General features: G+C 37.6%; 3 protein-coding genes and 1 pseudogene across 3 annotated transcripts; all 4 read left to right on the forward strand.

Annotated features, from left to right (window-relative positions):
• On the forward strand, positions 1 to 2,520 carry LOC110729655 (receptor-like protein 12). The gene is made up of 2 exons (XM_021909426.1): positions 1 to 698; positions 974 to 2,520. The coding sequence occupies exons 1-2, from the start codon at positions 349 to 351 to the stop codon at positions 2,211 to 2,213; spliced, it is 1,590 nt and encodes a 529-aa protein (XP_021765118.1). The 5' UTR covers positions 1 to 348; the 3' UTR covers positions 2,214 to 2,520.
• A 272-nt stretch (positions 2,521 to 2,792) lies between these two features.
• LOC110729490 (LRR receptor-like serine/threonine-protein kinase ERECTA) lies at positions 2,793 to 3,662 on the forward strand. The gene has a single exon (XM_021909222.1). It carries the CDS (start codon positions 2,793 to 2,795, stop codon positions 3,660 to 3,662), a length of 870 nt encoding a protein of 289 aa, XP_021764914.1.
• Positions 3,663 to 3,683: 21 nt separating this feature from the next.
• Positions 3,684 to 4,493, forward strand: LOC110729491 (probable LRR receptor-like serine/threonine-protein kinase At1g12460). Its single transcript, XM_021909223.1, has one exon. It carries the CDS (start codon positions 3,684 to 3,686, stop codon positions 4,491 to 4,493), a length of 810 nt encoding a protein of 269 aa, XP_021764915.1.
• An 18,987-nt stretch (positions 4,494 to 23,480) lies between these two features.
• Positions 23,481 to 26,500, forward strand: LOC110729656 (annotated as a pseudogene).

Consider the following 26,500-nt stretch of genomic DNA (forward strand, 5'->3'; position numbering starts at 1 on the left):
GGAAATTTAGCGAGTTTAATTTGCTATGCAAAACAAACAAATATAATGCCATGATCATGCTATCAATTACAAGTAGACATCATTCTATTCAAGCGTTGACGTTCAAGACTTGAAAAGTATGCCAATGCGACATGTGGATGAAATTTTCAAAATTAACAAACTATGCTAGTGTTTAGGTACATACGTCCAATTACTCTTTGCTTATAAATTGGGAATTATTATGAATTTTAGTTCTACAAACACAAATTAAAACACTAATTTCTTTTCTTGTTTTCCTCCACGATAAAATAATCACCAAAAAAAAAAAAAAAAAAAAAAAAACATATTCCTAGCTTACCATCGAGACCGATGGGAAAATCATATTCTTGCTTACAATACTTATGTGTTGTGGTATGGTTAGTAGTTCACTTGTTGTGCCAATGCGGGCAGTTTGCAGCTGCTGCAGGAAACTCGAGCAGTATCTTGTGCAAACAGCGCGAGCGACAAGCTTTGCTTAAGATTAAGCAGATCCTCATAGCCCATAATAGCTCTGTAAAAGTTGGTTCATGGGTTGGGGAAAACTGTTGTCAATGGCAAGGAGTGGGCTTTGATTATGTCACTGGCAACATTATTCTTCTCAACATCATTAATCCTGATCCTAACATTTGTTCAACATCGGGCAGAATCTGCTACGACGACGGATGCTACTATAACAGTAGGTAAATGCTTAAGTTGTATTGATATTCTTGGCTATAGCCTACCAAAAAAAAAAAAAAAAAAAAAAAAAAAAAAAAAAAGGCTAAACAATATAATACATTTTCCTATATTCCTATTTCCTAACACCCTCTTGCAATTATAACGGTAGTATGCACGACAGCACGAGTGATATTGACCCTATCCAATAAAACCTATTATCATTGAAAATTTTCAAATAACCAAGTCTAATTTACACTAGACCTTATGTTTTGTGCTCATTCTTGCTATAATATTTCAGATGCCTTGAAATCAAAGATGGGAGCCTTGATCACAATATCTTTGGTTCGATGATCACAATTTTGCAAGGACTGAAGTACTTAACTCACCTGAAATTGTACGGCCTCATTTTCGGCAGAGAATCAACAAGAATCATGTCCTTTTCAAAAGTCATTGGAACTATGACTCAACTGAGATATCTCAATCTCTCTTCTGTTGGGTTGGTTGGGGAAATTCTTTCTCAAATTGGTAATCTTACCAACCTTCAAGTCCTTGATCTCTCTAATAATTTTTTACAAGGGAATGTTCCTCCTCAAATTGGTAATCTTACCAACCTTCAAGTCCTTTATCTCTCTGATAATAATTTAGAAGGGAATGTTCCTCCTCAAATTGGTAATCTTACCAACCTTCAAGTCCTAGATCTCTCTAATAATCAGTTTGATAGAGAACTTAGAATTATGAGGTGGGCATCTAGTCTTTCTAATTTGCAATTCCTTGACCTATCCAACATAGACTTGTCTCAATTAACAGTTGATGCATGGCGGATACTAAGCCAACTTCCTTCTTTGTCTCATCTTGGTCTCTCAGGTTGTAATCTTAAAAATAACCACTTATCTCATGTTTTCTCCAATGACTCAGCAATAATCCTCAACACCCTTCATTATCTTGATCTTAGCAGTAATCTTCTCAAAAACCCACTTACAATTCTTGGAAACCTTAGCTCCCTTAGCTTTCTTGACCTCTCTAATAATCTTTTAGAAGGTTCAGTCCCTGGTTGGCTTAAGAACATGAGGAGTCTTCAAGTCCTTAATCTAGCCAGAAATGGATTTAGCCATGTTGAAAATGGTATTTGGGGAATTATGGGGAATCTATGCAACTTCATACATTTGGATTTATCTTACAATTTAATCCATGGAGAGATTCTAGAGCCAGCAAATATTTCCAGCTGCATTAGTTACAGTTTAGAGTCCCTTGATCTTAGTTTCAACAATATTAGTGGCAATTTGCCGTCTTTTTTAGGACAATTAACTAACCTGAGACAACTAGATTTTTCGGAAAATAAATTAAGTGGAGAGATCCCAGATTGCCTAGGACAATTGACTAACCTGAAAGACTTAGATTTTTCAGATAATAAATTAAGTGGAGAGATCCCAGATTGCCTAGGACAATTGACTAACCTGAAAGACTTAGATTTTTCAGATAATAAATTAAGTGGAGAGATCCCAGATTGCCTAGGACAATTGACTAACCGAAAGACTTAGATTTTTCAGATAATAAATTAAGTGGAGAGATCCCAGATTGCCTAGGACAATTGACTAACCTGAAAGACTTAGATTTTTCAGATAATAAATTAAGTGGAGAGATCCCAGATTGCCTAGGACAATTGACTAACCGAAAGACTTAGATTTTTCAGATAATAAATTAAGTGGAGAGATCCCAGATTGCCTAGGACAATTGACTAACCTGAAAGACTTAGATTTTTCAGATAATAAATTAAGTGGAGAGATCCCAAATTGCCTAGGACAATTGACTAACCTGAAAGACTTAGATTTTTCAGGTAAAAATTAAGTGGAGAGATCCCAGATTGCCTAGGACAATTGACTAACCTGAAAGACTTAGATTTTTCAGATAATAAATTAAGTGGAGAGATCCCAGATTTCCTAGGACAATTGACTGAAATTGAGCATCTAGATATTTCACAAAATTATATTCAAGGCAAAGTCTCACTCTCGCACTTAGGAAGCCTATCCAAGCTGTCCTACTTGGATATGAGCTACAACAATTTGTCTCTCGACATTACTTCTAAGTGGCTACCTCCCTTCCAACTTAATACCTTTAGGATGACTTCTTGTAAAATCAATCACTCTCCACAGTGGCTTCAAACACAAACTAGGATTCAAGATTTAGATCTCTCTAATACTGGCATCTCGGGCAAGCCACATGAATGGTTTATCAACACAACTAGCCTCCTTAGGTTGAACCTTTCCAACAACTTTCTCACTGGACCTCTCCAAAAACAACTCTCTCTAGGTCAATGGGATGTAGATGGGTCGTTTATAGATCTTTCCTCAAACCAATTCTCAGGTCCCATCCTACTTAGCTTCGGGAAAGATTATTGTGGAATTTCGAGTTTGCAATTGAACAACAATAGTCTTACGGGACATATTCCTTCATCTCTCTGGAATTGTACCCAATTGCAAATTCTAGATCTTAGCAGAAATAAACTCTCCGGACTAATACCACCTTGGACAAGTGATCAATTATTAAATTTGTATGTCCTTAGGCTTCAAGAAAATCAGCTTGGTGAAGTCAATTCTAAAGAGGATTCCACCATCTTAAAGAATCTGTGTAAGCTCAGAGACTTAAACATATTAGACCTCCAGAACAACCGCTTATCCGGCACAATTCCAAATTGTTGGGAATCTTCTACGCTGCAGGTTATAAATCTTTCATCCAACAATCTTTCTGGTGTCATCCCATGCTCTCTTGGAAATATTTCCAGCTTGGAATATTTGCATTTGAGTGATAACAAACTGGGCGGTCACATTCCTTCACGCTTGAGCAACCTCACACAATTGAGACTTCTCAATCTCGGTGGAAATGAGTTAGCAGGGGCTATACCCAAATGGTTTGATACAAGTTTTTCGAGCTTGGAAGTACTCAGGCTGCCACGAAACAAGTTCAGAGGATCTGTTCCTAAGGAACTATGAAACCTTTCTCGACTTCATGTCATGGACCTTTCCAACAACCAGTTAACTGGAAATATTCCTTCCTGTTTTGGCAAACTTGTAGGTATGAATTTTCCAGTTAACACCACCTCAGACAATGACCTCCTTGTTTCTCCAGATTCAATGACGGATAACAAAATTAATGAGACCATGGCAGGCATTGCACGGGAATATAGTAGTGTCCTTAACTACTTGGTAACCATTGATCTTTCCAACAATGATCTTGTTGGAGTCATTCCCAAGGAGCTTACAAAGCTATTTGGTGTAATAGCCTTAAACTTGGCTAACAACAGTTTCACAGGCACGATCCCGGGGAATATTGGTGACATGAAGGCATTGGAGACACTTGATTTGTCAGAGAATAAACTCTATGGAAGGATCCCAACAAGTTTGGGATATTTAAACTTCTTAAACCACCTTAACCTCTCTTTCAATAACCTCTCCGGTCCAATCCCAACCAGCACCCAGCTCCAAACTTTGAATGACCCCTCAATTTACACGGGAAACCCATATCTTTGTGGAGATCCCTTACCCAAGTGCTTGTCCCATGATGAGAAGCCTAATCATTCTGACAATCAGGATGATGAGGAAAAGACTAACAAGCTGGAGATGATGTGGTTCTACTTAGATGTGATGTTAGGCTTTGCTACCGGATTTTGGGGTGTTGTTGGAACTTTGTTGCTGAATAAAAGGTGGAGACATGCTCTTTTTAGGTGTGTTGAGGATGCATCCAACTGGCTATACGTGGCTATTGCTCTCAAGGTGTCCAAGCTCAAGAAAATGATGATCAAGCGCGACAACTCGAATGAGTGAGATCTTAATAGTTGAGAATGTGGTATGTTCTTTGTGATGATGGACCTATGTAAGTGTAAACCTTACATGTATGGAATGGTAGATTATGTTTTCTTTGAGTGTGATATTGTGTTTACTGTCTTTGTACTTCCAATTAATGAAAAACAGTGAGGCATCTATCTTAATTGGTTAAATTCCTATATCAATTGTTATCCTTTGCGGCTCTCTACAAATGAATGAATGAATAACAGAGAAATATATTCTACATTGCAAAAGTGATATTGTAAAACCCTTCTATCAACCTAAAAATCAACCAAAACAAAGACCAAGAGATATTGAATCATTGATAATGGAAGACTAATATTATTAAACAAGGCCAATTTATTACAGTAAAGATTATACTACATATTTTTTCTGATTTTGCACATTATTATTGATTAAGCTTAAGTGACTTAACTAGAAAACAAGGGATATTGATAATGGACCACTAATTAGGCAATTAGACCAATTTTATTTTTTTTAACTAAACAAAAATTCAAGCGCAGCAAAAACACTAATTACTCCACAAAAATAGCTTAAACACAAATACACAAGTAATGGAAAACCAGAAAGCTATATCATCATGATAATATGAAAGAATTAATCAATAAATCAGCAAAACAAATTAAAATATACATAGCATAAATTAATTGCAATTGCAGCTGTAATGAGACTGCCCAGAGAGAGGAGAGAGGTTGTACCAATAGGAAGCAATTTCCGGCCACTTGAGCTCCGGCAACTCGGAAAAAGATAGAATATTTTTTTTTTTTAACTATTTTTTCTGTTAAAGTATGAGAAATTTAGAAATGGTAGTGTAGAAACTTTTTAGACGGATACTTATAAAAAAAAATGAGACGGATGAGAATGATGACGAGGAAGTACTAAATGAGGTTTGATATGTATATGTGAGTGCATAACATGGTAAAATTGTAAACTATGTTGCACGGATACCGACACGGACACGGACACGGACACGATACGGACACGGGAAAACGGCAATCCTGAAATAGGGGACACGGGTACGGCATATAACAAGGCATATAATATATCAAAAAAACGAGAATTTGACAACCTATTCAATAAAACACTAAATAATTAGCCTCAAAACACACAATTTTGTTAAAACAAGTAAATAAACAAAGTGTACGAACGTAGTCTCATACATATCAAGAAACCATCAAACCACTAGAAGACATTCCTGACAATTTCAACAAGACAACAATACATTTTCAGCAAATCAAACATTTATAGTTTAGCTCAAACAACACAATCAAATTACACAATGCACATGTGTTATATGTATAAGTTTATAGTGTAAATGTTAGAAATATAGAGTACTGTTTCATTTATATATACAGTATCCACATGCATATTATTTCTCCAAAACAATGGGCACTAACATACACAACATATATGATATATATCAATGCACTAATGCAGCAGTTGAAGGGCAAGCATAAAGTTTAGACTAAATGATCACAAAAATCACAAAAATGCACAATAGTTTAGACTAACTGAAAGTCTGAAAGCAAGTTTTTAAACCCAAAAATGGTCAAAACTCAAAAGGGGTAAACAAATAACAAAAACGAAAACCATAAAACACTACATATCTCTTAATCTAGAACATAATATTGAAGTAATTGAACCACAAAACGGCAAAACCATGATACAAATTACTGAAATTAGCCAATTTAAGCAAATCGTGAAGTGAAGGAATGAAATAAAATTAAAAATTTAAAACGAGAATGAGAGATTGAGAGGAATACCTGAGAAAGTGAGAAGGCTGAGAGCACCGACGAGAGTGACGCCTGGACGGCGGCGACGAGCGACGATCGAGCCGACGAGTGACGGGCTGACGGCGAGTCGACAAAGGATTGAAGGAATAGAGTATTAAAGTGGCCAGGTTTCGTGATGACTGAGGAGTGAGGACTTGCGAGTTGCGACGAGCGACGAGCCGACGACTGACGCTGTGACGGTGGACGGTGGGCGACGGTCAGGCGACTTCAGTCGGCGGCGATTTGGGTTTGAGAAGGTTGAGGAAGAATGAACTCGTGAAGAGGAAGATTGAAAGCAGGAGGGTTTGAGAAAAAAGAAACTGAGGGAGTTGGGCTGGAATAACAAAATGGCGTGTCCAACATAAAACGGGCCGTGTCATAGGGAGACACGGTCCGTGTCCATGACGTTTTTTTTTTTTAAAAAATAGGGACACGGATTTTGAAGTGTCGGACACGTATCGCACCGTGTCCCACCCGTGTCGGTGTCGGACACGCGTGTCGACACGGACACCTCAGCTAGGTGGCGTGTCCGTGCTTCACAGATTGTAAATAAAGAGCCATTTTATTGTAACGGTTTGTGAAAATGGAGGGAAAAGGTGAACGGAATAGTAAAAAATTTGTAACGGAGTGGGACCCATAGCTGATAAAAAAAAAAACAATTCACCCTTCCCCACCAGTTGTACTTCCTGAGAGAGAGACCCACTGTAATTTTGAATAAAAGAAGCTTCTTCCTCCAAAAGTTAATGTCAAAAAGCTGACCAGCTTTTCTTCCATTGTTGAGCTCCAAAAAACCTTAAAAATGGAGTTTAAAAAATAAAGAAAAAGTTACAGTATTCTCAGTTGGAGTGTAATGGAGTATCTGGAAACAACTGAGGATATCGAGCGGTACAACAGCGGTGGTGAGTTAGGTCCGAGCATCCCAGAGGCCGTAGATGACGAGTGTGGAGAAGTGGACTGCGCAACGGCATTGGAGTTGCTTTTAAATCAGGTGACTGTTTAATTTCTTAAATTTGGATATGTAATTCTGGGTTTGTCTGAAAATTGGGGGGAAGGGGAAATTAGGGTTTGTAAATTTACAATCGTATGAAAAGTTGCATAATTGACTTCGTTGTGCTGCGCAATTGTATGAGAAATTTGCAATATATACATGTAACTTGATTGGTTGTATTGGTATGTCATGTAATTGCTCAGAATTGCATCGTCCTCCCTGTAGTCAGTGCTCTCTGTTAGATGATCATGTACTTTTCGTTTTACTTATTCCAACTAGTTGTGTGAGTATATGTTATTGTTAAGTGCTCAAAATTTTTAGACCTAATGTTTAATGTTGACCTTTGTAAGGTGAATGTATTATGTTATGGTGTACTAGGTAATTGTAGGGGAGGAGTCCTTTAAGACTCCAACGAAAGGGAAGGGCAATGTCTCCATCAGTATTCAGATTGAGGAGGCTGGTGAAGTGGAGATGGATGTTGCTTTGCCACCTCCATCCATTGGAATGGTTTTTGAGTCCATGATAGAAGTGGATAAGTATTTCAGGGAACATGGGCAGCAGAATGGGTTTGGTGTTGTGCGTGCAAGCGCTGCAAATAATGGAAAAGGGGCAAAGAGGAATTGTAGGTGGACATGTGAAAGCTATGGAAGGCCTGGTCGACAGAGGAAAAAGAGTGAAGTGGGTTTAGTCACAGATGCTCAAATCAGTGAGGATGAAGAGTTGTGTCCTAAGCGAAAGTCAAAAAAATGTGAATGCCCTGTGTTTGTATATGCACATGTGAATGGTGTAGGTCAGTGGGAGATAACAAAGGCAAAAATGGAACATGATGGGCATAGTCCAACCCCTAGTAAAGCGAATAGTATAAGTAAATTTCGGAAGAAGTTTTTGGTGGAAAATCCCCATATTGTGAAGCAGCTATTTCAAGAAAGAAGGGCAGGGGTGCCAGTTTCTACTATTTACAGAAGTATGGCTCGGCACAGGAATGGGTTGGAGGGGATGCAGTTTGAGCATAAAGACTTACATGATGAAGTGTCTAAGGAAAGGAAAAGGGTATTTAAAGAAGGAGATGCAAAAGCCATGTTTTCTTACTTTAAGAGAATGGTAGATGACATTTCAAATTTCTTTCAAACATATCGAGTTGATGAAGAAGGAAGGCTTAAGGATGTGTTGTGGGTAGACGCAAGGAGTAGGGTGGCTTACGAAGAGTTTGGGGATGTAGTTGTATTTGATTCCACTTACTTAACTAATGAATACAAACTTCCTTTTTGCAACTTTGTAGGAGTGAACCATCATGGGCAAAGTGGCAAACCATTCTTTTTGGATGTGCGCTTGTCACCCGTGAGAATGCTGAGACTTTTGAATGGGTGTTCTCAAATTGGCTTCGATGCATAGGCGACAAAGAACCTATTTGGATCCTTACTGACCAGGATCCGGCAATGAGGAAAGCTCTGAAGGTTGTTATGAAAGGAACGACCCATAGATGGTGCATTTGGCACATCATTAACAAGTTTAATTGGAAAGAAGTTAGGCAAGCATGTGAAGTACCAGGAGCTGAAGGAGGCGCTGAAGCATGCTATTTATGATAGTCTTGATTGTGAGGAATATGAAGAACGTTGGCGTGACGTTATCAAGAAATTCGAAGTTGAAGATGATGAATGGTTGGCAGGTAAGTAAATGTGAATGTATTTGCAAACTAAGCTTAGTTCATCTGTTAAAATTTAGTTGAATTGGAGACATATTTTGATTCTAGTTTAGTTTTGTGTTGGTGTTTTGTATTTTAAAATGTTGTCTTCGAGCAAAATGTTTGTGTTGGTGTTTTGAAATATGAAATGCTGATTTTGTCGTTTTTATATTTTTAATTTTTGGAGTCATCAATTTTGCAGCAAGTATGTCTGGTTTTAATGTAGCTTTAGTAATTATAATTTTTGTTTGTCAGGCTTGTATGAAGAACGAGCAATGTGGGTTCCAGCGTTTCTCAAGCATTTGTTTTGGGCTGGGATGAGGACCACGCAGAGAGTGGAAAGCATTCACAGCTTCTTTGATGGATATCTAAGTAGACACACCCTGCTGCATGAATTTGTTGAGCGTTACGTTGAGGCTCTTGAGGTTAGAGCTACAGCTGAAAAGAAAGCTGATGATAACAATGCGAGATATGTGAGGAAGGCTTACAGTGACTTCCCAGCTGAGCTTATATTCCAGAAGATCTATACCGATGCAAAATTTAAAGAAGTCCAGCGTGAATGTAGCCGGTCCCTTTATCTTAGTCCAATTGAAAAATGACTTGTTTCTGAGAGTATCATTGAGCATGTTGTTGAGGATAGAGTTTGGTACAAGCCGAAAAATTGTACGAAGGAGAAACCTTCAAAGCGGAAGCGGAGATACAAAATAACCTTCGATTGTGTTTCTAAAGAAGCTAGTTGCGACTGCAAGCACTTTGAATGCCACGGTATTATTTGTCATCACATCATCAAGGTTTACGAGCTGAATGATCACTATGAGATACCTGACAAATTCATTCTTAGGCGTTGGAGGAAAGATGTGATTAGGAAGCACACAAGGGTTAAGGTTGCTTACCATGACCCAAACAAGACTTACGAGGTTTGTAGGTATGATAAAATGATGGTCAAGTTTGGTTCACTTAGCACGAAGGCCTGTGTTTATAAAACCACAACTGATCTAGTGATGCAAAGCCTGCAATTATTAGAAATTCAAGTGGATGAAAAGATATCGATGATCAATGGTAGTAACGCACAAGGAGAAGGACGAGGGGAGAAGGGAACTCCTGTTACCCCTTCCACACAGAGACAAGGTAGCTGCTCTGAGGTACCAAAGGATCCCCCAATGCCGAAGAGGCCTGCTCACAGAACAACTGCTGTGAGATTTCCTTCTTTTGTTGAGAAGTCTACAAAAGGGGGTAAGACAAACAACAAGAGAAATACAAAAAAATCCTCACAGGTTGAAAATGATTCACAGTGTACACCTTCATATGCTACACCTTCATATTCTCAAGTTATCTTCCGTTTAGTATTTAAAGTTTTGTTTTATGGTTGTTTGATAGTTTGCAATGGGTTTGTGTTTTATGGTGTGTTTTGTTGGTGTGTCTTGTTTTGTCTATTGTAGATGGGTCCACCACACGGCTTTGTGTTTCCTTACAGCCCCCACTCTATAGGAGGCATCCAGATGGTGGATGCTGATGGATCAATAGGGTATTTCACTGGTGTGTCAGGTGCGAATACCCCCCATACTCCATCAGTCAACATGTCGGGGACTGATGGACAATCTGTTTACCATCATCACTACATACCAGTCGTTCCATGTACAGAGGCAGTGGCGACCCCTAGTACCCCTAATTCTGCAACACCACCTGCTTCCGGAAATTACAGACCCATTGCTCCTAAGCCTGTGTTCCTACCCTTTGGTCCTTACCACCATCAGCAGTATGTTCAGGCTTACTACCATCAATATCTACATCCAAACCAGCATCCTCATGAACTCCGTATTCGTCCTAACGGCACTAACCAACACGCTAATGGTACAACCAATGCCCAAGTGATGATGTCTGCAACGTAGTGAAATCGTAATGATGAAATGCAATACATGAAGAAAATGGTGTAATTATTTTGCTCATGTGTAATAGAAGTTTTATGTTAGCACCTGGGGTATTTTTTTGGAGGATGACATTATGTATTTGTGATCTGTAGTACATTGATCCCCTTTTTTACGAGGGTGTGTGTGTGCACATTTAGTTGTTTTTTGATGTAAAAGATAAAACCCTCTAACTATATGAATAAAATCGGTGCCTCGAAATGGATAAAATTGGGTGTAAGAATTGTCTAACATTTATTTCTTTTTTTATCTAAAAGATCAAAGCCTTTTTTTTTTGCGAGGGTGTGTGTGTGCACATTATGTTGATCGTGTATATTTACATTCGAGAAAAAGATTACAGTTGGAATGAATAAAATAGGTTGTACTGAAAATGCAAAGGGTTCAACCGGAACAGATAAGGGTACCACTTAGCATGGAATAAACTTTTGTTATACTAAACCACCAAAGAGTACAACTGAAAAGGAGAAGGGTACCACTACCATGGAAACGGAATAAACTATTGTTATAGTAAACTATCATGGAAAAATATTTGTCATATACCTGTCCTGCTTTACATGTAGAGGGTACAACTGAAAAGGAAATTGGTACCACCTGAATATACAGACGGTAAAGGGTTCAACTGAGATTGAGAAGGGTACTATTTAATTAAGTTTACTATTAATGTAAATAACCTTTGTAAGTTACACTACCATGGTGAAGGGTTCCACTGAGATTGAGAAGGGTACCATTTGATTGTGTTACTAATTATACCATGATGATGTTAATAAATAACCTTTTGGCTTCCGTTGGATTAGTGCTTGTACACTTAGTTATGGGGACTAACTGATTAGTACCAAAGAAATGATTTTAACAATTTTACACCTGAGAAATTGATACTCAAATATAGTGTTTGTTTGTATTTGCACTTGTTGTTTGTATTTGCACTTGTTGTTTATACTAACATATATTGTATTTGTTCATTATTACATAATTGTATTTCCGTTACAACCTAACTGATTTACAAACTAATTTCAAAACTAATTTAAATCTAACATTTAGGACATATTATGTAGTTATTGTGAAGGTATTGTACCCATTCAAACCTATTTCGCGTTTTTTTTGTCTTGTTATATAATTATATGAGCAATTCATCCATATGTTACTGGGCCTATTTTAACATTACTGTAATTTACGGTTATACCACTACAGTTACAAAGCTTTCACTAGGTAAATGTTTATCTGTATATAACAAAAGTATCGTTAACTGCATGTAGGGTACTATTACTCGGTTTAGGGTTATGGGTTAGGGTCTAGGGTTTAGGGTTGGTTAGGGTTTAGGGTTTTATTTTTATAAGTTACACAAGTACGCTGGGGAGAGGAAAAGAACCACTGGAATACCAAAAAATCCAACTTGTATTGATTTTAACTATGAACTGGAATAGTCATGTAGTCCATTAAAACGTTGTAGGGTACTACTAGAACTATATTCATGCTTCTCCATCTCTAGCTGTGTTGTGTTGTTGTGTTGTAGTAAATTATTGGCATTACTTGAGATGATTTTACCCCAATTTGAAAGTCCCTAAAAATACAAAATATTCAGATACCAAATTATGTTCGCGTTCCATTTGATGATGAAAACTATCATGTTTATTGAGGAACTGACTTCTAATTTTGTTGTGAAATGATAAGTCTTACATTGAGCCTGAATGACTATTGCATTAATTGTATTCGTGTGGTGAAGCTTGATCTTGGATGTTTTTAGCATTGATTTGTCATATTGTTTTCATTTAATCGTTTTAATTAGTTCTTTAGTTATTGATTCACATTCATTTTATTTTATTACTTGGTTGAACCATATGTTCTTGGGACTATTTAATTGGTTGAACCATATGTTCTTGGGATCCGACCCTTGCTTGTCCGTCTACATAGTAGTGGTGTATTTAGGTTTATCTTTGTTAGGTAGTGATTTTGTTATGCACATATACCGAAAATAGTTTGTCATTTTCTGTTAATCGTATTACCATCATTAGCAGAGCCTAGCTTGATTTTCTATTAACCGTATTACCATCTTTATCGGAGACCCATTTTCTATTAACCGCATTTCTTCATAAGATATACCATTGCTTATAGTGCATACATTGTCCATTGTCGTAAGATCATTTGTCGTACTTATTAACTACAGTTGTCACAATATTAGTACCACTGCAAGTAAATATAAACCGTTGTAGAGCATACTTTGTCCATTGTCCTAAGATCATTTGTCTTACTTATTAACTGCAGTTGTCACAATATTAGATATTAGTACCACTGAAAGTAAATATAAATCGTTGTAGAGCATACTTTGTCCATTGTCCTAAGATCATTTGTCTTACTTATTAACTACAGTTGTCACAATATTAGTACCACTGCTAGTAAATATAAACCGTTGTAATCTGTTTATGTACAGTTAGGGGTTGTACCAATGTTACTTATTCAGAGTAATTATAATACCATTGGTTGTAGTTAAAGTACTTCTGGAGGTATACACTGCAATTAATTTCGATTTATAAAGGCGGGAGTTTTGGTAATACTTTCCCGCCCACAGATTTTTGTGCTTATAAGGTTTAGGAGATTTCAAACCTAAAAAAATTATGTCTTCTCACTCTCTGGGTTCTTCCTCTAGGATTAGGAGATTTCAAAGCACAAACTCAGAGTTATTATGGGTGGCTGCTAAGAAATGCTATTGCGGGGGCGAAACCATTGCCGAGTTTCGCATTTCTCATACTGAAGCAAATCCTCTACGCCCTTATTACAAGTGCAGAGCGTGCAACTTCTGGCAGTGGGCAACTGAGGCTGACTTCATCCGCAACAGGAATCACAACGCAGTTGGTTTAATCTAGAAAAGGTTGGATGATATAGAACGTTTCGGTTGGAAAATTAAAAGTAATTGTTATTGTTTCCGTTGTATTTACATTTTACCATTTCAAATGAGGAAATTAGTATTCACTGTAAGTGTGAATTAGTAAGTGTGAATTGGACTTTGTATCGCAAAATGTATGCTAAGTAATGTAGTTGTCTATGGCTTACTATTTTCCTTTACTACAAGTAGCACACAAAAACATTCAAACATAACATCATATCTGAATTAAGACAACAATACTTAGGAATACATTCACTTAGGATTACTTGACTTGAATAAAGTACTTAGGATTACATTCACTTAACACATTACAAAAGGAGATACATAAGTCTTATATAATAATAGCCGATTATAGCAGAAACAAATTGAAACAACTAGATTTAAAAACATAACAGCAGGTAGTATAACAATGACCATCATGGGGTGAGATGGTCATTCCAGTCACCAACTTTAGGATCACTCAGGTCTACAGCAGGTTCGTCATCTTCAATGAAGGGTATCCTCGGCGTTGGTGGGGTGAGGTGATCATTCCAGTCAGTGATTGTGGGATCGTCATTTCCTTCGGGATCAGCGGGATTACTTTCCCATTCACTTCCGTTTTGACTTGAATAAGCCTTCCTCAACGACTGCAATTTCAATCACAGTTCAAAGTAAATAAAACGTGGAAAAAACTAAAAAACTAATCAATTAAAACTTTGTTCCTATTCTTAAAATGACAAATTTGGTTTTATTGTTATTGTTTACCTCAATATCAACCCCAAGTTGGTGTCCAAAGTATGTGTTACCCCTCTTAGTCACCCATGGATACAGATCCTTTACATCCCAAATGAGCAGGACCTCACTGTACCCATTCTGCCCGCCAAACCCTTCGACATTGTACATGCCCCTAAGCTCAAACTTTACAAACTCTAGTGTGGACTAGTCAAACCTAGCCTCTGTCACTACAACAACAAGAGGAGCATAATAGTCAAAAATCTCATAGAATGTCTCCAGAAATGATGGCCTGTGCACATTCCGTGCGTTCCATATTACAATAGTAGAACCACTATGCATATACCTAGGAGCACCCTCATTTATTTCATTGTTTGAACCCTTTATTGAGACCCGATGGTACTTCACCTTCAGCTTCTCTGTCACACATGAAAACACATTCAGATGAATGAACCTGATCATGCCTTCGACCTCCATGACATGAATTGCGGCAGTAGAAGCTCCAATGAAGATATGCCTTTCTTCCGTAGGGAGGCAATACAAAGGAATGTTGTCTAGATCAACCTCTGGCTTCAAATCAAATATTGGGACAATTTCTTGGGGAATAAAATCATCAGTACTTGAATTAGAGCATAACCATTTGGCAAATTCACTTACCCCCTTGTGGAGATACCCATCCAAGTCAGACAGATCTGGATAGTATGCCGGCCGGACTTTGTCTTCAGAAAGTTGTTATATAATAGTCAACAACACACTGAAATTAAATCACCAATTTCCCCCATAAACTAAACTAAAAGTTCTCCACCCTGCACCATTGGCAATGGCGAATAGAGGTATCATAGTTAACTCATGAAATTAAGTTTTTGTGTGTATTCCTTTTGACTGTTTACTTTCTATTTGTTATTGCTAACGCTTTATTTGATCAAAACTAATGAATTTATTTGTTCTAAACTAATGAGTAGTAATCTTAGTACAACACACAATTCCCAGCGATACTAAAATCATTGTAAGTGAATTCTATTAGCGATTCTAATGCTTCAACTACAGTTCTGTTTGTATTGTCACCAATTCTAATGTCACCATGCGTGATATATTTATGTGTGAGCAAGAGTTATTGTGCTGTCAATGACATGAAAATTTGCATGAATATAAAGTACTATTAGAAGAGTGTATAGTCCTACTACAATAATTGATTGAAGTGTCTGTTGGTCATGCAGGTAATAGAGAATCTGAAAGACGACGTAAGAGAGTGCTAAGGAAAGTACGCAAGTTGAAAAACGCTGGACATCAAGATCCCAATGGTATCATTCGGGATATGTATATGCCTAGGCGTAGCAAGGAATTGATGTTCAGTCATCAGTTGGCAACCATTGCTAGAGGGGGTTTACACGACCCTGTTAAGGGAATAGATTTCCACCCCGAATACCCTTTCCTAACATTGTTTAGAGTAGGGCGGGCTAGGTACTTTCGAAAAGAAGCGTATTGTTTCATGTATTATTTGGTAGATGTGGCAAAGATAGCCGTCTGTTTCAACTTGCGCACTTTAAGAAGATCATTAGCGGAGTCATATGCATTCCCTAATTACCACATCTACCTTAAAAAGTTTTTCGAGTTTTTTGCTTACCTAGAAGATTGGTGGCTGGAGGTTGATGAAGCTGTGGGAAAGGGAGAGGAATGGGGAATTGTGCTACTTGGGAAAAAATTTACAACACCAAAGGGGGGTGACATCAAAGTTACTTGGAAGTGGCTGCAATACTCAAAAGAAGACCCCCTTAAGAAAATGGAGAATGATACCGAGCAATTGGTTTGGTTCAGAAGGACAATGCTAGCTGAAAATGGATTACAAGAAGATGAAAACATGTCTATTAATATAGGTCGACCATTTCAATACACCGACTACCCCAGTGCCTATGTGAACCGCATTCAGCATGCCCAATACCTGTTCGAAACCAACTCAAACACTGATACCTCGGCAGAAGGGTTTGGATGGACCTCGGAATCAAGTTTCGAGTTCTGTTGAATAAACTTTAGGGGTATTATCTAATATAGCATATAACTATGTTGTGTTCTTTTTGAATTCAGTAGTAGAAAAGTGCTAGGAATGCTAGTATGTTCAAAATTAAGACTAATACATGCTATTCTCGTTTGCATAGTTAATTAAGCAAAACACTGCTACTGCCTAGCCTAGCACAGTATTTTCAGTACCAAATTCTGAGTAACCAAAATACAATTTAGGTTAACCAATATTTTTCAGAAATTTTGAAATCAAACGCCTAAAAACACTAGTTGGTCATGTGCGAACCGCCCCTACGACTCCCTCGACGTTCTTTAGGCAGAACATCCTCCAACTTTGGCTTCATCTGGTTCAGATCATTGTTCACATCAGACAGAAACAAGTTCTGCCTCAAGGTGTGAATCTTGTCCTGAAATAATAGCACATATTATTTGATTAGGAAAACAGACGGGTTACATACTCCTGAAATCATAACCCACAATACTCACCATGTGAAAGGCAACATCAAAGCTTCTTACACAGTGTTTGATAGCAACTAGCATAATTGCACCACACGAGCACCTAATGAAATGCCAACATCAATAAGGCTGACACTAGTTAAAGTTACCAAATCATACCACAACTTCTAAGATTACATACGTGTCAGGTTGTGTTACGGGGAAAGAATCCCGGCCCCAAGTAGAAATTGTCCCCTCCTCCCAGGTGGGATCACTAAGTTGGAACAGTTCCCCTAAAGCCTCAATCTGCAGAGAAGGAAAACAGAAGTATTAAAAACTAGTAGTTTAACCAACATTAAACTAAGACAACAATATATGAAAACAACAAACACAGCAATTACCAGCTTATTCACATTCTTTTCATGTCTTTCGTACGCATCATCGTACATTGAATCAATCATCCAAATAAGCTGACCTTTCATATCCAAAGCAAGACAAAACCAGTGTTCCGCATCTTTCTCCTCTGTATCTAGAACAGGGACAAACACCTGTTGCAAAACAAACCTAATTAACAACCTACAAGAATAGGGACAAACAACCATAATACATTTCCCCATAATACAAACAACCATAAGACACTAAAACTACAGTAATACACTAAAACTACACTACAAACAGAGGCAAAAAGCAACTAACACTTTGAATTTGGCTTAGTTCAAAGCTTAGAAGGAACTTTGCGTACTTCTGCCCCAACTCCTTGAAATCACCTTGTCCAAGGCACACAAAATGCTGCGAAACACAAATGTTACGAAAGAATGAGAAATAGACACTCCATCAACAATGACACACATACACTGTCACCTTTCCTCACCGAGTACGATGGATCAAGGAGAACCCTCTTCATAGTGTGTTGTTCTGACCAGGTTTTGGTATACAACACAGATGCCATCCTCACATACTGGTTTCCAACCCGGCTCCTCAGGGATAGAACACGGTAACAATCCCTTTGTGATGCATCCATGCCATCACACTCAATTATCGAAGGACCGACCCTGCAAAATTAACCACAAATAACTAAATACTATAAATAACATGCATTCAATAAATTAATTCCACTACATTGTAACACTCACGCATTTTCATTCTTCAACTCCTTCCACCCGCGAACAAAGTTCAGCACCCTCTTGTCCAGCACAGTTAGCTTACATGTCCTTTGTTCATCCTCCACCTCCATATTGTCACCCGTGCAAGCAACCGGTACTATTTTCTCAGCATGTTCTGATTTGGAGAAATCACACCACCTGTACTCCCCGTAGCTAAGTGGCTATCAGTTGAACAGAAATCAACAGTACCATTTCCGACATTGTGTTGTGTAGTCATTTTCGTGACAAAGGAACTGAAAGCTCTTCCTACTACACTCTCTACAAAGGTCTCCAACCTTGGGGTCAACTTCTCCATCACCTACAACATTACAACCAACATTAAAACCAATAAAAGCTAATATAATTCAAAAACACGTCGCTAAAGCATGTTTTCTGATTGTTAAACAAAATTATACCTTATCCAACACTACTGCCACAATATCATCCACCTTTTCCCTTTCCTTTTCCTGATTATGACTTGCCAGTGTTGCAGTTCCGGCAGTCACAGGTCTTCTCATACACTCTTCATCCCTTGGATCAAGAGGATGCTCCTCTCCATAAGCTATGTCCAAGGCCTACGCAAAACACAAGTTCATGACATAATGACCTCATAATTAAAAATAATAGAGATATTCATTAAACTATTAATAAATGGGACATTATACCAGCAGCTTTCCATATTCATCGCGGCTAATCTTGTCTTCCATCAAGGCAGCCTTTATCTGGGCAGAATTCCACACCTTCACCCTAGGGAGCACCCCCCATTGCAAGGGTCTCCTATGCAAATGATCTAGATAGAATATCTACAAAAACAGAGACAGTTGTGTTCATACTCAACATCAACTATAATCATAATCATAAACACATAATTATAATAGATAAACAAAACCTACAAACTCACCATCACAAAAAGAAAGCTACCTCCTGATCCAGACCAAAACCCATCACGCAGAAACTTTGCTTGAAAACGGTGCGCAGAGTCACAAAGCAGTCCATAGTGAATGTGCACCAATCATATTCACTAGTTTGTGTCGCCACTGTCAACGACGGAATAAGATAGGCAGCCAAATTTGACGAGTTCGTCGTTGTGCATAGAAGTTTTCCTAGGACAACAATCAAGAAAGCTACCATAAACTCCTCCTCATCACTTTCTGTCACCAGAGGAACAGGATTGTTCTCACTATCAACAGGGAACAAAACCTCAGACACCCTTTTCAAAGATATGGTTTCTTGCTTCGGCCCCACACCATACACATCATACAAGGATTTAACCAACATTATCTTGTCTTCATCCTCACCTATGTCCATTGGCACAGGTTTCGAACCCATCGGAATGCCTAACACCGCTCTAACTTGACTCGCACACAACGGCAACACTTCCCCTTCACCAAACACCATTGTCCCATCTTCAAGTACTCTAGCCATAAGCCAGTAGCAGAACTTCCGAGGGATATTATCCATATCTAACTCAAGAAATCCACCAAACCCCATTTGCTCTACTAATTGTTTCCTCCTCGAATAAAACAACTTCACAGAATCACAAAATGATTCAACACGGCAGACAATGTTCGGATACTGTTCACATGTAACAAATAATACTTAAAAAAGGAACATCCAAACAAGAAAAATAAAGGGTCGACACTTTCTATTCACAAAATCCAAATACCAAATAACACACTATTAAACAACCAAATTCAAGATCCATTACCTTCCCTACATTGTCATGGTGAGTCTTCAGAACCTCCCCTTTACTCAAAACTTTATGCCCTTCAAGTTTTGGTACCTAACAAAGAAATCAAAAACAACACACACCACCCATAAATCACAAGCTTACCTTTACCTTAAAACATAACTAATCACATATAAAAATAACCCCTAATATATTTTACCTTTTGCTTCTGCTTCCTGTACACACTTTGTTCCAATTTCCCTTTCCTCTTCCTAGACTTCAACTTCATGTACTCCATCATCAGGTTCTCCATAAAATCACCACTACTTGCTGACTGTCCTTCTTCATCACAGTAATCATCTTCCTCCATAACTTCATCATCTTCATCCTCAACTTGATAGTCCTCATCATCATCACTTACTTCTTGCCTTCCTTTACCTTTCACTTTCCTGTCAACCACCTGGGATTTATTAACAGCCTTTACACCACCACCCTTTACACCACCACCCTTACGCGCACCACTCTTTACAACAGCAAAATTACACTTTGAAGGACCCTTGACAACAGACAACACCACAATTTTAGAAGATCAAAACAAACAGCCTTTCACATATGACATAATTAAAATGATACACAGATAAACAACTCACCAATCCCTTCTTCCAGCCGATTGCTCGCACTATTGACTTCCTCATCCCTTTATTCCTCTTTCTATCATATAAAAAAGTCCCAAAACATGTAAAACAAAACAAATTTAACACTAAATATAGAGACAAATTTTGCTCAAATTTCCCTCAAATTTTGCTCACATGCTTTAATCAAATACACATACATACCCAAAATTCAACCACTTTTACACAATAAACCTCTCACATACATAAATCAAACCTTTTAAACAATTCTATTCTACAAGTTCAACCATTTTAAAATTAGCCAGAATACATAACCACCCACATTTTGAACTTCAAACCTCTACATATTCGACCTTTTTTACATACACACAAAAATAAACACCAAATATCGAACTATTCAATTCTTCAAATTCAACCCTTTTAAACTACCATATTCATGCCCAAATTACAACTTCTAACCTCTTCAAATTCGACCTTATACTCCTGATATTCGACCTTATTATAACACCTAATACAAGAGGATAACAAATACCCAAAAATCAAACTTCAATAAATTGCGATTACGATTACAAAACACACATTCATAAACAATTAAGCCTAATTCAAGAGGATAACAATTACCTTATACTGAACCCTAATCTTCGCCATTAACATGGTAGTTTAATTGAACCCAATAAAAATTAAACATGCACAATTCAATTGAAAAATTGAACTAACCTTGATTAACACAAAATAAGGCTTCAAACACAACGACTCGCAGACTCCGGGGAACTCGATACAACGCCGAACAACTTCAACCACCACTCATAAAATAAAATCGCCTTCAAATAATTATTTTTTAACTTATTTGTGGAATAGAAGTTTCGGAAATCTCAATTTAACACAACTACGGGTGTAGAAGACGAAACAAAAAACAACATTGAAATGAGGAGAGAGAGAGAGAAGGGGAAAACCAAAAAACTAATTTGAAATGAGGAGAGAGAGGAAGGAGGACAGAGATGAGATCGAGACAAACAAGACAATAAAAAATTAAAGTAGTACAAAACGGGAAATCGAGTTGCAGAACGGGGCTGCTGAGTCAAAATTTTCAAATTCCAAGCGAATTGACAAATTTACCCTTTGATATGTATTTGCACGTACATATCAGACCTCCCTTTGGAAGCCCTCGAATGATGACTGTACTCTTTAGGAAAGAATGAGGATGATTTACAAAAATATAGCTTTTAAGAAACTTATTTACGGTTTTGCATTGGAATGAAACTTATTTACGAAAATATAGTCCATGTAGGCCTTGGAGATATATTTGGGGTAATTTTTTTCTTTAGAGACAAACCGCTACCTTAAGTAGTGGTTATAGTCCAAAACCGCTACTTGAGGTAGCGGTTTGTCATTAATACTCTAAGTAAAGAGATATTTAATCAATCTATGAAGGGTAAAATCGCTACCTCAAGTAGCGGTTTTAGTACATAAACCGCTACTTGAGGTAGCGGTTTCACTTTGAAAAATAAAAAAATAAAATAAAACTTATCCGAGCCTACGTGGACAGTAATTTCGTAATTAAGTTTCATTCCGACGCAAAAGTGTAAATAAGTTTTAAAATAACCATACTTTCATAAATCATCCAAAGAATGATGTCTAGACTTATCAATTTAGGTTAATAGGTCGAGTTTGGGGTTAAATTTTGGGTCGTTTGATTTAATTGTTTTAGTTTATTTGGGTCACCCAAAATATGATGAATGAATCAAATTGGGTCAACTCTTGTTGGGAGACTCACCCACCATAAGTCAGGTGTGCTACCCGAGTCGAATCCGGATGTAGTCGGAGCTAAGCTCCGGTGAACCGGGTGGACAACCTTAAAAAAAAGAATCAAATTGGGTCGATTGGGTAAGGTTGGGTTGGGTTCTTCCTAATAACTCGAGTTTGAAATTGGATCAAAGGATTGTTCTGATTTACTGAAATGAACTGAATTAATTGGAGCTGAACTGAAATGAATTGTTTATGAGAGAAGAAAATTAGGAAATGAAGTGAACTGATTGGAGCTGAACTGAAATTAAATTAAATTAAGCTCAACAGGCCCCAAGTCGAATTATCGAGTTAGGTTAAGAATTGACATGTTTAAATTGACTATATCTTGTTCCTTGCATGCATAAATGAAGTATAACTAAACATTAATAATGAAGTATACCTTGTTCTTCACATATAAAATAAAGTATAAAATAAATTATATTTTTTTTCTTATAGAGCTACTCCATGTAAAAATGAAGAATAAAAATTAAATTCATACCAAGTATATAAAGGAAATATTTTCTCCTTCCTATCTATTTACCTCATAACAAGTACTCCCTCCGTTTTTAAATACTTGCTCCACTTTTTTTTTCGGCCGTTTTTAAATACTTGCTCCATTTCTTTATTTGGAAAGCTTTTACAATATTTAACTAATTTTCTCACTTAGTGGACTCACCACATATTTTCTCTCCTCCAATCCCCTCCACTACTTTTATTTTTTATAATTTTTTATTTTTCCACTTACTCCACTACCTCCATATATTATTATTTTCTTTCATTTCTTCTAAAACTCTGCGCATGGAGAAATAGAGTAAGTATTTAAAAACGGAGGGAGTATTTGTGATGGGATGTTGTAGATTCATTATATATATATATATATATGATGAAATTTGTATATATTTTTTTTGTGTATGGAAATAAAGATACATACTATATATATTTTAAGATGCACATTGAACACTTTGAATAGTTTGAAAAGGCAAATTGGGACAAACCTATCATGTATAATGTATGTCATGTTTTTTTTTTTTGGCTCAATTTGTATTTTGCATACTTTCCAATGAAATATTTCTTTACATTTTTCACAAAAAAAATATAAAAATTAAATATAAATTAAAAATCAAGACGAATCTAATAAGATTTCAAGTAATATAATTGGGTATGAGAAGAAAAACTTCAAATTTATAATACTGAGAATGCAATATGTATGCATTCCCAAAACTACCCGTCTTAGTTTTCAAAATCTCCAATTTTTAACCTCGATAAGTTCCCAAATGAGAAACTAGCTTTATAGCTTTACAAGATGCAAGTAGTGATAATCAGCCAAAAGTTGCAGCAACCCACATTTTAAGGTTCATATGCATTTAATTTAAGACACGCAATAGAAAAATCAACGGTAAGTTGGAGCTAAACTCATACCTAAATATTTTCAACAACAATTCAACAAAATTAAATAAAAATCCAAACTTTAAAATTCCCATTTTCACACTTTCTCTTTCTCTCTCAAAACTCAAAAGAGTTTGTCCAAAAGATATCACCAGCTTTTGCCCAGATTCTCTTAACAAGACCTTTGCTTTTTGCTATTTTTCTCTCTCATCTCCGCCGTCCATTCCACCTCCGCCGTCTCCGCCACCGTTGATTTGGTACTCAGTTTACTTTCTCTCTCTAGAATCTTTCTATTTTCGATGTTTTCGAGTTGTTTGTTGTACTGATTCTTAGCAACTGTAAAACCCATTAATTTTATGTAGAGTGTTGATTGTTTGAGCTGAATCTCAATAAATTTCAGTTTGATTCTTCATTTTTTTGAGTTGGGGTTGAAATTTTTGAAAAAAGTAAAGAAATTAGAAGAACCCCATTTTTGAATTTGATAGTTTCTGATGCAAGTAGGTTGCTCAATTGTGAATAATCTATGGGTAGTAATAGCAGTGAAAGATTGTTGGCAGCTAGGAAATCACTAAACCTAAGCTTAGAAAAGTCGAAATCTTTAGGGTTAGCTCTAGAGAAAGCTGGGCCTAGATTGGAGGAAATTAATCAGAGGTTGCCTTCTCTTGAGGCTGCTGTTAGACCTATTAGGGCAAATGAGGAAGCCCTTGTTGCTGTTGTTGGCCACATTGACCGGGCTGTCGGTCCTGCTGCCGCGGTTTTGAAGGTGTTTGATGCTGTACATGGACTTGAGAAGTCGTTGTTGTCGGACCCCAGGAGTGATCTCCCGGGTACCTAGCGGTACTTAAGAGACTTGAGGAGGCGTTGCGGTTTTTAGGGGATAATTGTGGGTTGGCCATTCAATGGTTAGAGGATATAGTGGAGTATTTGGAGGATAATGTGCTTGCTGATGAGCGGTATCTATCAGAATTGAAGAAATCTTTGAAGGGTCTTAGAGAAATTCAGAATGATGGGGAGAAGACATTTCTTGATGGTGGACTACTTGAAGCAGCCTTAGATAAGTTGGAGGAAGAGTTTCGAAATCTAATTACAGAAAATAGTGTTCCGCTTCCTATGTCTTCTGTTGAGGATCAAGCTTGTATTGCCCCGTCACCTCTTCCTGTAGCAGTGATTCAGAAGCTCCAAGCTATTCTTGGAAGGTTGATTGCTAATAACAGGCTTGATAAATGCATATCAATCTATGTTGAGGTCCGAAGTGCAAATGTACGGGCGAGTTTGCGGGCTCTTAACTTGGATTATCTTGAGATCTCAATAGCTGAATTCAATGATGTACAGAGCATTGAGGGGTACATAGCTAAGTGGGGAAGCATTTGGAGTTTGCTGTGAAGCATTTGTTTGAAGCGGAGTACAAGCTATGCATTGATGTATTTGAGAGGATAGGATTGGATGTATGGATGGGTTGCTTTGCTAAAATTGCAGCTCAGGCTGGAATCCTGGCATTTCTTCAATTTGGGAAGACTGTGACTGAGAGCAAGAAGGACCCCATCAAGCTGTTAAAGCTGTTGGACATTTTTGCATCTTTGAATAAACTAAGGCTGGATTTCAACCGGCTGTTCGGCGGAGCAGCTTGTGCTGAAATCCAAAATTTGACTAGGGATCTTATCAGGAGGGTCATTGAGGGCGCATGCGAGATATTCTGGGAACTTCTGGTTCAAGTTGAATTGCAGAGGCAAACGCCACCCCCTGTTGATGGGAGTGTTCCAAGGCTGGTGAGTTTTGTTACTGACTACTGTAATAGATTGCTTGGGGATGATTATAAACCACTTTTAACACAGGTTTTAGTCATCCAACGGAGTTGGAAAAATGAAAAATTTCAAGAGAAGCTCCTTATTAATGCCATCCTTGATATACTAAAAGCCATTGAGCTAAACTTGGATGCATGGTCCAAGATGTATGAGGGTCCCATCCTTTCATATCTTTTCTTGATGAATAACCACTGGCATTTGTATAAGCAATTAAAGGGAACAAAGCTGGGGGTTTGCTGGGAGAGACCTGGTTGAAAGATCACGAACAGTGTAAGGAATACTACGCTGCTAATTATTTGAGAGAAACGTGGATGACTCTTCCTGCTTTGTTAAGCAGGGAAGGTCTGATCCTATTCTCTGGTGGTCGTGCTACTGCTCGTGACCTTGTTAAACGACGCCTAAAGAAATTCAATGAGACTTTTGATGAAATGTATAAGAAGCAGTCAAGCTGGGTTGTGTCAGACAAGGAGTTGAGAGAGAAAACATGGCAGCTTATTGTACAGGCAATAGTGCCTGTATACCGTAGCTACATGCAGAACTATGGTCCTCTGGTAGAACAAGATTCTAGTTCTAGTAAGTATGCAAAGTATACAGCTCAGTCTCTGGAAAAAATGATTATGGCCCTATTTCTTCCTAAACCAAGCAGATATAGTAGCTTTAAAGGAAGGCAATATAGTGGAAAATTCAACAATGCCCCAGCCGATCAACAACAACCATCTCCTACTGCTTCATAGTGATCTGAGTGCTTTGTATTTGTGTCAGCAAGTCGTTCCTCAAGTGTCCAATCAAGTATGCAGAGGCTGATCTTTGTATATAATTTATATCCTTGGAGGTCTTAATTTGCAGTCTGATATGGCCTTGAATTACTGCTAGACTTCAGTGGTTACTGAGAGTTGTGGCCAGATTTTGGCACACACTTGAGGGCTTTGAGGCTAACAGAGGTGAGGCCAGGCAAGTAAAATTCTACCTCCACCTTCATCAGAGGTAGTATAATGTATAATTTTTGTCAAAGGTATTTAATGTTCCAACCGTAGCTAAATTATCATCTAGAGGAAGTGTCAATTCCAGGACCATGATGTACTCCCCTTCCCCCCAGATAAAATCATTAAGTGTATTAGACAAGTGCGTTGATAGAAAACTAATAATAGAACATTCATTCTGTAA

The sequence above is a fragment of the Chenopodium quinoa genome, unplaced genomic scaffold (assembly GCF_001683475.1).
Source record: "Chenopodium quinoa cultivar QQ74 unplaced genomic scaffold, ASM168347v1, whole genome shotgun sequence".
In the NCBI taxonomy this organism is placed as follows: domain Eukaryota; kingdom Viridiplantae; phylum Streptophyta; class Magnoliopsida; order Caryophyllales; family Amaranthaceae; genus Chenopodium; species Chenopodium quinoa.

What these genes read in the sequence shown, in the direction of transcription:
- LOC110729490 (XM_021909222.1), top strand. Translation starts at nt 2,793, where the DNA reads ATGACTTCTTGTAAAATCAATCACTCTCCACAGTGGCTTCAAACACAA.
- LOC110729491 (XM_021909223.1), top strand. Translation starts at nt 3,684, where the DNA reads ATGGACCTTTCCAACAACCAGTTAACTGGAAATATTCCTTCCTGTTTT.
- LOC110729655 (XM_021909426.1), top strand. Translation starts at nt 349, where the DNA reads ATGGGAAAATCATATTCTTGCTTACAATACTTATGTGTTGTGGTATGG. An exon ending in GGATGCTACTATAACAGTAG is followed by an intron (nt 699 to 973) that starts GTAAATGCTTAA and finishes ATAATATTTCAG; the next exon opens with ATGCCTTGAAATCAAAGATG.